Genomic DNA, 13,888 nt, shown 5'->3' with positions numbered 1-13,888 from the left:
CACATATGGCAACTCGCTCCAGAATTGAGATACCAATGGAGATCAAGCTCATTGCTCTCAGCGTGCGTTCCCGTGAACGCGAAGGCGAATTCTTGGATGTTCGAGTGATCTGCTTCTTCATGAAGCATGGCAACGAGTGCCTTGGGCGCAGTGTTGTCAAAAGTCTGCACCATGTGTGCCCGGATTTGCTCACGAATCTTCAGATCTTTCGCCCTTTTGGGGCAATCTTTCGCATAATGACCTTGTTCATTGTAGCAGTAGCATGTGCATTCGATCCTTCGATCTCGAACAGAAGCTTTCCTTTCATGGTTTGGCGTTGATCGTCCATGTGATGCGTTGTTGAAGCGTCTGATTGTTGGAGTGCATGTCTTCTTTGGTGTAGAAATGGGTTCGGCAAGAAGTGCGTGCTCGATCTTTCGGCTAATGGCTCCGCGACGTGCTTCTTCTTGGAGTAAACGGGCACAGACGTTGGTGACAGTGATGTCATCACTCTTTCCTTCGATGGTCATGATGAGTGGATCGAAGGATGCGGGCATGCTGCCAAGAATTGTGAAGGCCAATTGATTGTTGGGAACTGGCGTACCTGCTGCTGCCAGTTGACGGGCCAGATCCTTGAGCTTTTCAAGGTGGGGAGAAATGGCCTCTCCTTCTTTCATGCTAAGGTTGCTCAGCCGTCTTTGCAAAGTGAGGATCCTTCCCATGGTGCGAGCTTCATAGAGAACTCGAAGAAATTCCCATACTTCTTGAGCGCTATAGAGTCTTGTACCTAACTGGCTGGTATCTCCCAAGAGTGAGACATATAATCAATTTTGCCTGTCGTTCTCGCGCATGAAATTGTGAGGACGAAAATGCTCTAGCCGGTGATGATGGTGCTGGCTCAGGTGCGGAGGGTGCGGTAGCGGTTCCACCACTCCCTCCTTCAGTCGCTACTATTGCTGGTGTAGAAGATCTGCTTCCAGCGTCCACTGTTGGCAGCTCGTGTTCTTCATCGGTGACGATTCGCCAGAGTGCCTTTTCTTCCAAGACCATTCTCAGCTTCCACTTCCAAACAGAGTAGTTGGGTCCTTCGAGTCGTTCCAAGATATGTGAATTGAGGAGCGCAATTGGGTCGAATGCCATAGCGAAAGGAAGAGTGAGAGTAGGATTTGGAAGAAGGATGGCTCGGGTGGCTACAGATGCTCAGCAAGTCTTGCGTTGTAAAGGAGACAGAATGGGAATGATGCGCTCAATGATCTGAAGCAGCAGCAAGAACAATAAGGAGACAATGAGTCTGAAGTATGTAAAGACCGTGATGTTGCTTATAGTGAATGGCTGCATATAAAGGCAGACTGTATACATATCAAGAACGTCTTGGGTGAGTAACTACTCACTCGAATCGACAACGAGGGGCACTGAATTGAATCTAATCCCACATTGAGATCCGCAAAGTAGCTATAAAATAGAGAACAGAGCGGACTGAGAAATCAGAATAGAGTGAACTACAAAGAGTTGGAGTGGCAAACAGTCGTTGTGATCCTTAATCCTCATCCCTATGAGGCATGGAGGAATGATGTTCACGTAGGAGTTTCCATATGGACGTAGATTATACACTAGTATAGAAAGATAGAGAATCATCATCCCTCCTAGATTTATTCAAAAATATGAAGAGCCCATGCTTATTCTAACATTTGTTGGGATTTAATGACTCTCAATCATAACCTAAGAGCTATGGAGAGCATGTACCTACAAGTTTCAGCTCGTATGACAAAATGCTCCAGTAATTTACAACTCAGTTTCTAGTAATGTAGCGTGGAGATATGTTCAAGCGTTCAAGCTTGTGCTCTTAAATTTCTATCATGGACATCTAAACTTTTGTCACCGTGGAGACCATGACATAACTGACTTATAGATTCCTCTGTTTCCCAATGGTCGACAGGTCATTGCAGGTTTCCACAACCAGTAGAACACTTCCAACTAGTAGAATAATTGCAGAGACAGAGGTCTCAGGTCGTGAGAGCTTTCCATATCTTGTCACAGTCAGAGTTTCCACTCGCAGCTAGTAGAGATTGGTGCAACTCTATTTTCACATTAGGATCGTGAGCCTAGAAACACACAGGGATGCTAATCTGCGGAGACGCCCACCCTCGCGGATGCAAGGATGCCCACTCTCGTGTGGATAACTCATTGCTTACTTAGCTAATTTACCTCCCATGCATTTCATGCCTCCTGCATTTTATGCCTCCAAGTACATTTCAACTCCCTGATGTAGGACATATATTATGTAATAAAAGTTTCAACATCATAAATGCGGCAAAGTACAAGTAAAGTTTATACCAACATCATTGCTCACTAGCTCATAGAGTGATGAGCACTAGATTACTCCCAAAATGAGTGGGCAGTAAGATAAGATTACAGTCTCCAATATTCTTTGGAAACAATTGCTAGGGTAATCAAAAGTATTGATGAACATCCATCATTCACATTCATTCCACATGGTTTGGAACGTTAAAAATCGCCTTAGCATTAACACTACCAAAGGTCCATACAACATTAAATCATCTAAAATTTCCAAGGTTAAGCTCAATAGCTTGATCTTACCAATAGAAATACCTCGGGCTCACCATGATACATATATATAGGTCATGGCCAAATAAACCCTACTTATAGTCTCTATGTCCCTGTCTCTAGTTTCTAAGGGGGCCTATCAGTCTCTCTCTATTTGAAACACGATACAAAATTCCACAAACTTATCAAGGGTCCCCATGGTGTTGGTAATCCTAAGAACCCCAAGCTCCTCTAAGTGTACCAAGACATCATATCATGGGGTAAAAGGGAGTCAAAGTCAATCCCATTCATCGATTTTAGAGATACTAAACCCAAAAAATACATGGGTCCCCAAGGGGATGAGAGAGTGTGTGTGAGTGTGTGCGCGTGCATACGTGTGCGTGTGCATGGGTGTGGGCATGGGCGCATGCGCACGCGTGCGTGTGTGTGTGTGGGGGGGGGATATATTACAGCAAATAGAGACAATCCGCCATAAGTCCTCCTCAAAGCTGCCAACATTGTATTATGAGTCCATTAAATCATGCCAAATATTTCATAATGCAAATCCAATGGAGAGGTATGGTGACTCACCTAGCACTGTCGATTGTGCTTTGGAGCCAAATAGGCCCAAGTTGAATGTAAAGAATGAGGAAAGAGAATGGTACAAACGGAACAAGGTTGGCCCTCCCTTCAAAAGGTGGCATGTATAAAAGGACAAATGATTGACTTTGGTCTTCACTTATATTTGCACACATTGGAATAGGTTAGAATAGTACTTTTTTGCCGTGGAAGCCAAGCTTCAATGCCGGCACACAATTGTTATCCATGTCACTCTATCTAGATTAGCAATGAACAAATCTTGGCATTTTAATACTCCAAAAGTAGTTAGAGGTTGGCTACTAAAAAGTAAATTAAATATATTTAAAAATGCTAGAAAATTCTAGGGGAGTAAACAAAATTCCCAAAACTTGGGGGTCCTTAAGGTAAAGTGGAACCCTCCAGTTTCCATTTCAAAGTATGTCATGCCCATAAACCTGCAAGATATAATCTTAAGAGGGTCTCCAATTTGTCTATCACCAGGGTTATTCCATTCATAAGTAGAAAGGATTATCTTGCTAAGGGGTGTTATAATGAATCCCAAACCAATGAAAATATAAGGCCTATCACGAGAATAAAGCTTCTCCAACAATATAGAACCAATCAAACTCCAAGAAGTCATAAACTTTCTTCCACTACTGATAAGTCACATTCCAAGAGGGCTAACACACCTCTTATTATGACCCATAAAACATCTTCTTATATCGAATGAAAGTAATCATTGCCGCATGAGGTCCATAGTTCCCCATTGGTCTTGATATAGAAAATCACAATGTCTCAAGACCATTTACTCTTGCCAAGACCATATAATATTTAAACATCCAATATACTAGGGACTTAACCTAAGCCAACAATGATTTTTAAATAGTAAATAGCCCAAGGACATATTTGGCCTTTTTCCTTACTGTCTTATCATTGTATGTAAATGGGCAAGGTAGTACAACAATCTAATTATCCATAGTAAGGGTCAAGACCTACTTATATCCTAATGACATCCTTCCTTTAAAGAATCAAAACCACCTTAAAGTATGAAATGTACTAATAGCATCTTTCCTTCGAAGAATCCAAGACACTTAGAATATAAATTTTTCTAATTGCATCCATCCTTCTAAGAATCCAAAACATCTCAAAGTATTATTCCCAATTTATCTCAATCATTGAAGCCCGTGCATTAAACAATCACTAATGTACCATTAATAAAACTCATATAGTGTTAGAAATGGATCCACTCTAACAACTCTCAAATCTACCTTTTGCCAAATAGAGCCATTCTAAACCACAGATAAAATGGGTTGAGAGGTACTTTACCCATGATCTATTACGCAATTGTCATAGTAAAAATTCCAATTATAAAACTCCAAGAAAATTGCTAATCTGATGCTTGCTTTTTTGGCTATAAGGTTGCAACTCTACGCAGTAGATTTTAGAATGGAGTACTACTATGTATTGCTACATGCTGATAGTTGCTACTATTATGGTTTATGCATCACAAGTTTCGCTATCGGTTACTATTGTGGTTGCTACTACTATGGATTGCTATTGTTTTTGTTGTTATGTCTTGCATCTTGGTTATTTTCTAGGCATGTGTCTTTGTGGTCACCAAATATTGGCAGTTTTTTTCCCTCAGATTTCAGCGATGCAACCTACTGACTTGCACTAAGTTCTCCTACAAATGCTATTGGGGGTGGGGGAACCAAGTGTCAATGTTCTACTAAGGTGGTTGTAATGCTGTCATAAACGTATGGAGATGGGATGAAATAAGCACTTAAAGAAATCAACCAGATACTAAAGGAAATGTCGATTTTTATTAAAAACAAGGGGTCTAGGCTCGATTACAAATAGCCGGTGGCTACGCCCTTAGTGCTTCCTCTCAGTGTGTGGATACTACGTAATAGTGCAGAAAACAACCAAGAAACAAGTCTTTGATAGCTTCTTCAAGAAACTACTTCTACTCTCTGTGTCTAGCCCACACTAAATTTCTCTATCACTTCTTTTAAAGAGTTCATGTGTATATTCCTCCTTGACCAAGATCAATTTGCTATTGGCCGTACCTACTTCTTGAACATCGTATTGTGTGCTAACAATTCTTGCTTGCCGAGCTCTTGCACAACACTTACCTACCACCTCGGCCATGTTCATGTACCTTCGACATGCCAATCCTATGTGTGTTTGATGGGCTCAATAAGAAGCCTCAACAAAGGCTCTAGTTGTACCTCGATTGGAACCCTCACGAGCCTTAATATGCGAGGAGGTTGTAGCATCCACCTCTAATTGTGAAGTGTCATGTTTATTTGCATTCGCATTAATGACTAGTCATAGGCTCATCAAACACATTGTGCATAATATGAATAATTAAGGCCTCGGTTTTCAGCTATACTTGTAACTTGCCTCCTACTTGAATCTCATTCCATTATTTGTGAAGTACTTCTAGCTACCGATGATTCCCTTGTTGTACTTCTAGTACCTACACATATATTTATTGTCTCCATACTTATAGCATTTCAAAAAAAAAAAACCCCGAAGCATAGACATTTATCGATCCAATTTCTCCAAATACTATTGGCACCTTACATGAATATAAAGTGTGTTGTGTGCAACTTGCACAAGGATTCAGATCCAATAACAAGGGGAAAAATAACTTCTTGGCAATCTCATTACCTCACTCTCCTCCCATTATCCCCATTGCATTCATTGTCTTGTAGTTGTGGTAAACCTTACCCCAATATGATATATATTGGAGCAGTTGACCACTTTCGCCACACTCTCTCCTTCACCCTCATCCTCTCATGACTCAATTATGGTCTACCTTACCCTAACACGCTAGTTGTAGGATCTATGAACAAAAATATTGTTTAATGAAGAGCACTTGCAATATTGCAATCCTTTTTTATGCAAGAAACCGATAGAAAACCAATAAATAATATCCCCTAGTAAATGCCATGCTACCTTCAGTATTATCCATATGCCAATGATATTAATACTATTACCGACACTAATAGTCACAAGCATAGATAATATTACTGCCAATCGTCGGTAATATGGAACTTATCGATGGTATACTTATCTGGTTTATCTTGCTTTTTTAGTTGGTTTGCCACTGTCGTGACATTACTGTCACGCTATTTGAGATCGAAAATGATGTTCATGAATGATGCATTAACGTAGACGTGAAAACCTTAATGAAATCCATGCAACCAAATTACCTTGATCTTGCATTGCTTAATCTGAGAATGGCAATTGGTGAAAACTTTAATATCGAATCATATATAATTAGTTTTTATGCATTGGCCATTTTGCTTTGACTTTCTTTCATCATGAGATCTCAAGGTCAAATCTAATTTAGCCCATTTAATCTTCTAACCTTTCATCTTTGCTTATTTTAAATCCTCTCAAGGGTTCTATATTCTCGAATTGCAAAAATACCGAAGGCCCATGTTATATTCCTAACATTCATCTATTTCATCGATGCTTAGTTAGATATCTACTAGAACCCCCATATCCTCTCCTATAGTTACCACTCGCCCACAAGGAAAGTAATTGTTATCCTTATTCGTATTCTTAAGAGAAATACCCAAAATCCAACAAGTCATTCCAATCCTATTCCAGCACTTTTCAGTGAATGTACATCTCTATATAGTTTTATTCTCCTAGGAAATTCCCCATGTACCATGTCTAATCTTTTAACAAAGTATTCACTCATCACAACAATCAATTTACATTCACAACTTAATAAAAGATTATGCTCACCAAAAGAAATTTCAATAATCTATAAAATTCTTATATTGGACCTCACCAAAATTTCGTTTCATGAACTCATAGGTATAGGAATTGATTCTTGTACGATCGCTTTCAATTGCACCAATTCTTTTACCAAATTCCTGTGTGTATGAATCAGTTTCACTGGTGGTGGAGGCTTGCAATAACTATTCATGAAATCAAATCGACCAAAATTATAAACACCTTTCCATAGTTGCTTATGGAAAATAATCTTTGGTTCATCAAAGTGGTTCCAATTCTAAAGTTGGCATTAAAGTTTCAAAAATCTAAGTCCTTATGATTTTATTATAACTATAGTGGTAAGCCAGTTAAATCCTCTCATCCGAACCTCTTCCTCCATGTCATGATTTAAAATGATGATCTTGCAAGACTAGGGCCCTCGGGGAGCTTTAAATAGCATTTAATGTCTAAGGCTTTCAAGCGTTTTGAGCCAAGGACTTGTTTACATGCTAATTAGGTACATAGTGCCAGATTACAACCCTTCAAAATGTAGTTATATGAACATGCCGTAATTGAACTTGACTAACTACGCACACCCAATAAGTATCACATCATTCAGCTGTCACCTCCCAAGGCACCTACAGAAGTGCACTTCACGAACTCACATCATTGGGCCTAAGCCTACGTTTAGAAGCTGTAAAATCAAACTCGGGCCAAGAGCCTATAGTTACCTTATGGCAGATCATCAAAGTCTGGCAAGCAAGTGAAGGAGTTTGCATAGATGATCGGCACTATCAGGCATCTATTTGCAGCCTAGATCTTCATGTCCCCAATGTCTATGCATTCTTGCGGTTTGTGCAATTGCTGACTTTTGCTATAGAATTCATGTTAGACTGCAAATAAATCTGCCAGTCTGATATGACTTGCAAGATGATGCCCACCAAAACTTGCGAAACTCAGAAAGGGCCACACAATCGATGCACCTACAACACTATGTAGTCCCACACCCTTTCTTGCTCTTTACAGTTAATCTGAACCCCGTGCACCCCAAGTTGCTCTGAGCAACCTGTTCAGGATCGAGGGCCACTTCTTTACCACTCTGGGATCCATGATCACATTGCCATGATTCCTGCAAAACTAGCTGCATTGCCATGATTCCTGCAAAACTAGCTGCCTCTGCCATGCCAACTACACAGATCTTGTTCAGTCTGCCTTAGAGCCAGTCCCCATGCACCGCCGGAACAGGGGACCCCGGCTGGAATTTTTGAGTGGCGTGATTCACGTAAGGAGCCCGCTGGAACTAGTTGGAGGCCCCATGGCGGGGCAGGAATGACTCACCGTCGCGGTTTGTGACCGCTTCAACCAGCAGCAGACAGTGGTGTTTGTGGTGGTGGACAAGACCCATGGCGGGAGGGTCTCTTCACAGGGGAGTGACCAGGGAGTTGCATAAACTTGCTATTAATTTTGGGCTGAAGAATGCATAGTCACGCTTTCTGGTAGACAGGGGGTGCCCAAGGGCATCTCCTGGAGTCGCTGTACATCTCCAGTGGACTGCCTCCACAAATTTCGCGTCGGGTTCCCAGTTAGCTGAATGGGGGCTCCAACTTGAGTCCATATCGTCAGAGTCCCATGGTGTTCCGCCGGTCCCCCGGCTCTTATGCTGCCAAACTATGCTATGATCAGTCCAATCAGCCAGCCTGCTCTCTGCCCCCTCATGCACAGTTTTGCACTATCAAAAGCTCTGCCTGTTCCACTATGATTCACGTGGCGAAGACTTGCGGAGATGACTACCTCCCCCAACTACCCCCGATCATCTTCACCATGTCAGAAGACTATGAACCAAACATCATCTGAAACTCACCACCCAACCATAGAGCTCTTCCAGCTCACCCCTGGAGAACATGGAAGGTCAAGGGTAAGGTCTATGGCCTGATCCTATTCCAATAGACATCCATGTGCCATAACACGGATGTCCCTCCACAAGGGAGGCATCGCGCTAGCTTGCCAGCCAGCCATGCCTATGGCAAAGATCCACAATCTAGATACTGATCAGTGAATACCCATGGTCCAAGCCCTTGTGCCAATATATAGCCTTGGTCACAACTAAATACATCCTGAGTGATTTTTACCCTATAGACCTCTAATTCAAATGGCATTTCTAAGCCTTAGCCCTAGTGCCTTTCACCATTCTTGCAAACGTCCAGATACGTTTTTGGCCCTAACATGCAGGACATACTCAGGTTAAACACATACTGTCAGCTAACTCTCCAGATTCATTTGACTCAATTCCGCAACACCGCTCTTGGTGAAGGACTATTACAGTTTGTCTTAGCACAAAAGATTTGCCCGACTGTAATACCCCCGTGGGGAGCGGCAGGCTACACATGATGCCTTGTCACCACTTAAGCCCATAGTAACACTTTCCACCTGTCTAATTCGTGAATAGAACTTGCATTTCTGCAAATAATATTATTTGCAGAGATGCAAATAATATTTGCTATTCAACCTCGTCACAACCATCAGAAACTATGAATTCATGGCACGTGTAGGTGTCTTAAGTGGATTCAGTTGAGTCTCCTTTTCATCCCGACATATTGTCCAAGTCACAGGTCCATGTCCATTTCATCAAAGAATCTTTAGTTTTCTATATACATCTTTGCTCAGGGGATACCTGCCCCACAACAGACATATGCCCCATTCTGCTAAAGTCAGCTAGCTCTGACTTCTTCCATGCTTGGGCATTTTCTATCATCACCTGAATGCTATCATGCTCCTTCTGCATGTGAGGATCAGCATATATGTTTGCCATCAACACATATGCTGAAGAAAGTTTTTTGTCTAATCTCACTATATTTTCAAAGAGATGCTTTCCAACATCTACATTCTTCCACTTTTGACAAGCACCCAACAGGGTCAACAATACAACAATATCAGGTTGGACTGGCATCTTTCCCACCATCGCCACTGCCTCCTCCACTCGGCCGGCTCGGCAAAGGATGTCAACCATGCATGTATAATGCTCAATGGTCGGGATAATGCCATAGTGTTTACTCATCACCTGAAAATACTCCTGGCCTCTGTCCACTAGACCCACATGATTGCAAGCAGTAAGAACACTAAGAAATGTGAAAGTGTTTGGCTCTATGCCTTCCTGCATCATGCTATCAAACAAAAAAAACACAGTTTCACTCCCTCCCTGGCGGGCATATCCTGCAATCAATGCACTCCATGCTACTACATCCCTGGTAGGCAATGCATCAAACAATTGTTGAGCATCAACCATGCTCCCACATTTAGCATACATATCAATAAGACTTGTTGCCACCGTTGCAATAGTCTCAAAACCGACCTTGCTAATTTGAACATGCAGTTCCTTTCCAGTTTCCAGAGCTGCTGCAGTGCCACATGCTTTCAGGATGGCAACAAAGGCAGTGCTACTCAGTGTCAGGCCTTGTTCTTGCATTTGTGCACGAACCAACTCCAAAGCCAGCGCGCTGTCCTCCTGTTCAGCATAACCTAGAATCATGGTATTCCAAGTAGTTACATCACAGTGAGGCAATTCATCAAAAATGCAACGTGCATCTTCCATGAAGCCACATTTGGCATACATATCCACCAAGGTGTTTGCAATATATACATCTGACTCAAAGCCACCCTGTACTACTTGGGAATGGACAGCTCTACCTTCCACTAGACACCTGAGGTTCACGAATCTTTCATCAACTTGTTGATCCCCAACTTGCTTGTCCTCTTCCCAGTTTACCAAGCTATTGCAAGCCTTCAGTGCACCAAGGAAGGTTCGAGCATCTGGTTCAACACCTTCTTGGTGCATCTGTGTATACAATTCCAAAGTCAGCACTCTTTCATTTTGCTCAGCGCATGCCAGTATCATGATATTCCATGTAACTACATTACGATAAGGCAGTTCATCAAAGACATGCCATGCATCCTCCATGCTCCCACAACTCGTGTACATAAGCACCAAAGTTGTTCCAACAAATACATTTGACGAAAAACCACTCTGTACTATTTGGGAGTGGACTCCTCTACCTCTCATTAAGCTCCCCACTTTCACAAATTTCCTGTCAACTTGCTTCTCCTCTTCCAGTGCTGCCAGGCTACAACAAGCCTTTAATGCACCGACGAAGGTTCTGGCATCTGGTTGAATGCCTTCCTGGTGCATCCATGCATATAATTCCCAAGCCAACACGCTTGGTTCTTGCTCAGCAAACCCCAAGATCATGGTAGTCCATGTAACCACATCACGAAGAGACAATTCATCAAACACACGCTGTGCATCCTCCATGCTCCCACATTTCACATACATATTCACCAAGGTGTTTCCAACGAACACATCTGACTCAAAACCACCAATAACTACTTGGGAGTGGATGGCTCTACCTTTCACTAGGCACCCTACTTTCACAACTGCCCCATCAACTTCTTGTCCATCCACTCGAGCTGCCAGGCTACCGCAACCCTTCAAAGTGCCAACGAAAGTTCGTGCATCGGGTTGGGCCCCTTCCTGCTGCATCCATACATACAAAACCAAAGCCAGCATAGTTTCTTCTTGCTCAACATACCCCAGGATCATGGTATTCCAAGTAACCAAATCACGTCGAGGCAATTCATCAAAGACACGCCATGCATCCTCCATGCTCCCGCATTTTGCATACATATTCACCAATATATTTCCCACGAACACAACTAACTCAAAGCCACTCTTTACTACTTGGGAATGGATGGCTCTACCTTTCACCAGGCTCCCTATTTTCACAAGTTTTCCGTGACGTCTCTTCCCCTCTTCCAGTGCTGCTACGCTACTACAAGCTTTCAATGCACTAACGAAGGTTCGGTCGTTCGGCTGGAAACCTTCCTCGCACATTCGCGCGTACAAGTCAAAGGCCCGTGCACCCTCGTCTTGCTTGGCGTAGCCCAAGATCATAATGTTCCATGACGCCACACTGCGCATTTGCATCCTGTCAAACACATGGCGAGCATCGACTATGCTCCCACTCTTCACATACATATGGATCAAATTGTTTGCCTTTAACACTGGAAGATCAATTAAGCGTTTCTCCGGAGGGGTATGGATTTCGTTGGCCTCCAACCTCTTCTGGGCAGCATCTCCATCTCCGCCTGCACCAAAGGAATGACTGCAGAGGGGCAACCTAAGCTGCGACGCCATAATCAACGAAGATGCAAGCAAAGAGGTACCCTCGACAAGGCGAGGTTCATTTTCAAGAAGGATCACGGATGAGAAGGATTTTGATAAAAAATGGAGCTGATGTACTGAGGATGCTATCCAAACGCTGCATATGAAAGCACAGATCGCGCCAAAAGCCTGTTTTGTGATCTTTGGGGCTGCTGCATCCGGGCACCACCATTGACACAGACAGGACAATTGAGGGGCTATCCATGGCGTGCTCGTACTCGTCTGGATTCGGTAATCGCATCAACTGGTGCTCATTTCATGTATGCCTGCAGCGGGAAGGTGCCTTTTCGATCTCATTTCTCTTTTCTAAGCTCCGACACGAGAAACACTCCTTCGTTCTTCGTCACGAAAATATACTCGGCTAGACCAGATCTTGCTTTTGATTCTACCGACAAACTCACCTCTGAAGCTGCTTGTCCAAGATACGTTCTTTGCTGTGAGTCACAGAATTGGAACTCAGTCATTCTTCGCGAGGAACACGTGTGTTGGTGCATGCAACCTCTATCACTTGTGTATTCTTCTTGACTGAAATTTGTGAAATCCAGGTTGGAATTCTTTCGGTTTAAGGGACATAAGGTACGTTTCACACACATACACACACTTTTTGGCCTGCCATATATATATGGAGGCCTAAGTAAAGCCCATGGCATTTCCATTTTTTTTTAGGGATGGCACCGGGTGGAGCCACATCAACGCTTCAAATCCTCCCTCTCTCTCCCTCCCTCATTGCTAATTTCTTCGGATTCTTCCCTTCACATCCTCTCTCTCTCTCTCTCTCTCTCTCTCTCTCTCTCAGCTTTCTGCCCCCTTTTCCATGCTGCACATTCAATTCGTCTTCTTTTTCGATCTCGGGCAAGCCTTATGAATAATATTCATCTTGTTTTTTAGTGAAATCACACACACACACACACTGGTAAAAATACACACTTTTTTTGTGAAAATGTAAACACACACACACACACTTAGAGGCGGCACTAGAGGAGAGAGAAGTTGCACATCCCATCTCAGATCTAAAAAGTGCCCGCCCGTTCGTTGTGCCAGTAATCTCGTTCGACATGAAGTCGCATGGACAAAGCAGAAAATTGTGAAAGTTCGAGGGCCCCTAGTTGCAACAATGTTCAGTTGTGTGTGGTATACACAAGTGGACTGACACCATTATCTGCTACGAATCTTCGTTGTGTGTCGATCCTACCTAGTATTCATGTTTTAATTGAAAATTCCCATATTTCCATGAATTTTGAGAAATTTTAAGAACAATCTCGATTGATCTTTAAGATTGTCCTTAATTTAAGGGCTTTAAAAATGTTTTACAAGAGGGTTGTCCCCTATGGATTGCAAAGTTCTCCAAAATGTGGTGCTGATATTTGTTGGGTAATGGGTGCCAAATACTGTGCCATTGGCCCAACATGTCTGACATTAAGGCTCTTTGGTTGGGATATTAGACACAGGCAAATTCACAAACAGGCATTGGATAAATATATGACTTATAGAATGTGCTTTACATTAAGCAAGTTAGAGTTGGCCAAGTGGTTATCATGGTAGCCTTTTGGGTCGGATCTGCCCTACCCACTTTTTGTCCATGTCCTTGGATTGTTGGCCATGATTTTGCCCCTACCCAATATTGATTAGGATGCCACATAAGTTTTTTCCACAACAGTTGTGCCCATTTGCAAAACATTTTTTGGCTAACAATCGTATTAGATGACACCATTTTTTCTAGGATGTACGTGCCCATTTGTGAAACTGGCCTTGGCCATGGTGTTATGATGAGGATTCACACATGGAAAATTACGTTAGAGAATCTACAAATACCAAAGTCCTTTGTGAAATGAGTAC

The 13,888-nt window shown here is 42.6% G+C and overlaps 1 protein-coding gene across 1 annotated transcript; it reads right to left on the bottom strand.

The window, feature by feature from the left end:
- Nucleotides 1–7,987: 7,987 nt before the first annotated feature.
- Nucleotides 7,988–12,592, bottom strand: LOC147900841 (pentatricopeptide repeat-containing protein At2g33680-like). The gene is made up of 2 exons (XM_087376324.1): nucleotides 12,454–12,592; nucleotides 7,988–12,318 (listed from the first exon to the last, which is right to left on the bottom strand). The coding sequence occupies exon 2, from the start codon at nucleotides 12,023–12,025 to the stop codon at nucleotides 9,482–9,484; it is 2,544 nt and encodes an 847-aa protein (XP_087232450.1). The 5' UTR covers nucleotides 12,026–12,318; nucleotides 12,454–12,592; the 3' UTR covers nucleotides 7,988–9,481.
- Nucleotides 12,593–13,888: the final 1,296 nt, after the last annotated feature.

Source organism: Dipteris shenzhenensis, chromosome 6 (genome assembly GCF_047967505.1).
Source record: "Dipteris shenzhenensis isolate YYH24624 ecotype China chromosome 6, Dip_SZ_1.0, whole genome shotgun sequence".
Taxonomy (NCBI): domain Eukaryota; kingdom Viridiplantae; phylum Streptophyta; class Polypodiopsida; order Gleicheniales; family Dipteridaceae; genus Dipteris; species Dipteris shenzhenensis.
The sequence above is the reverse complement of the archived record's forward strand: the minus strand, read 5'-3'. Positions and strand labels throughout refer to the sequence as shown.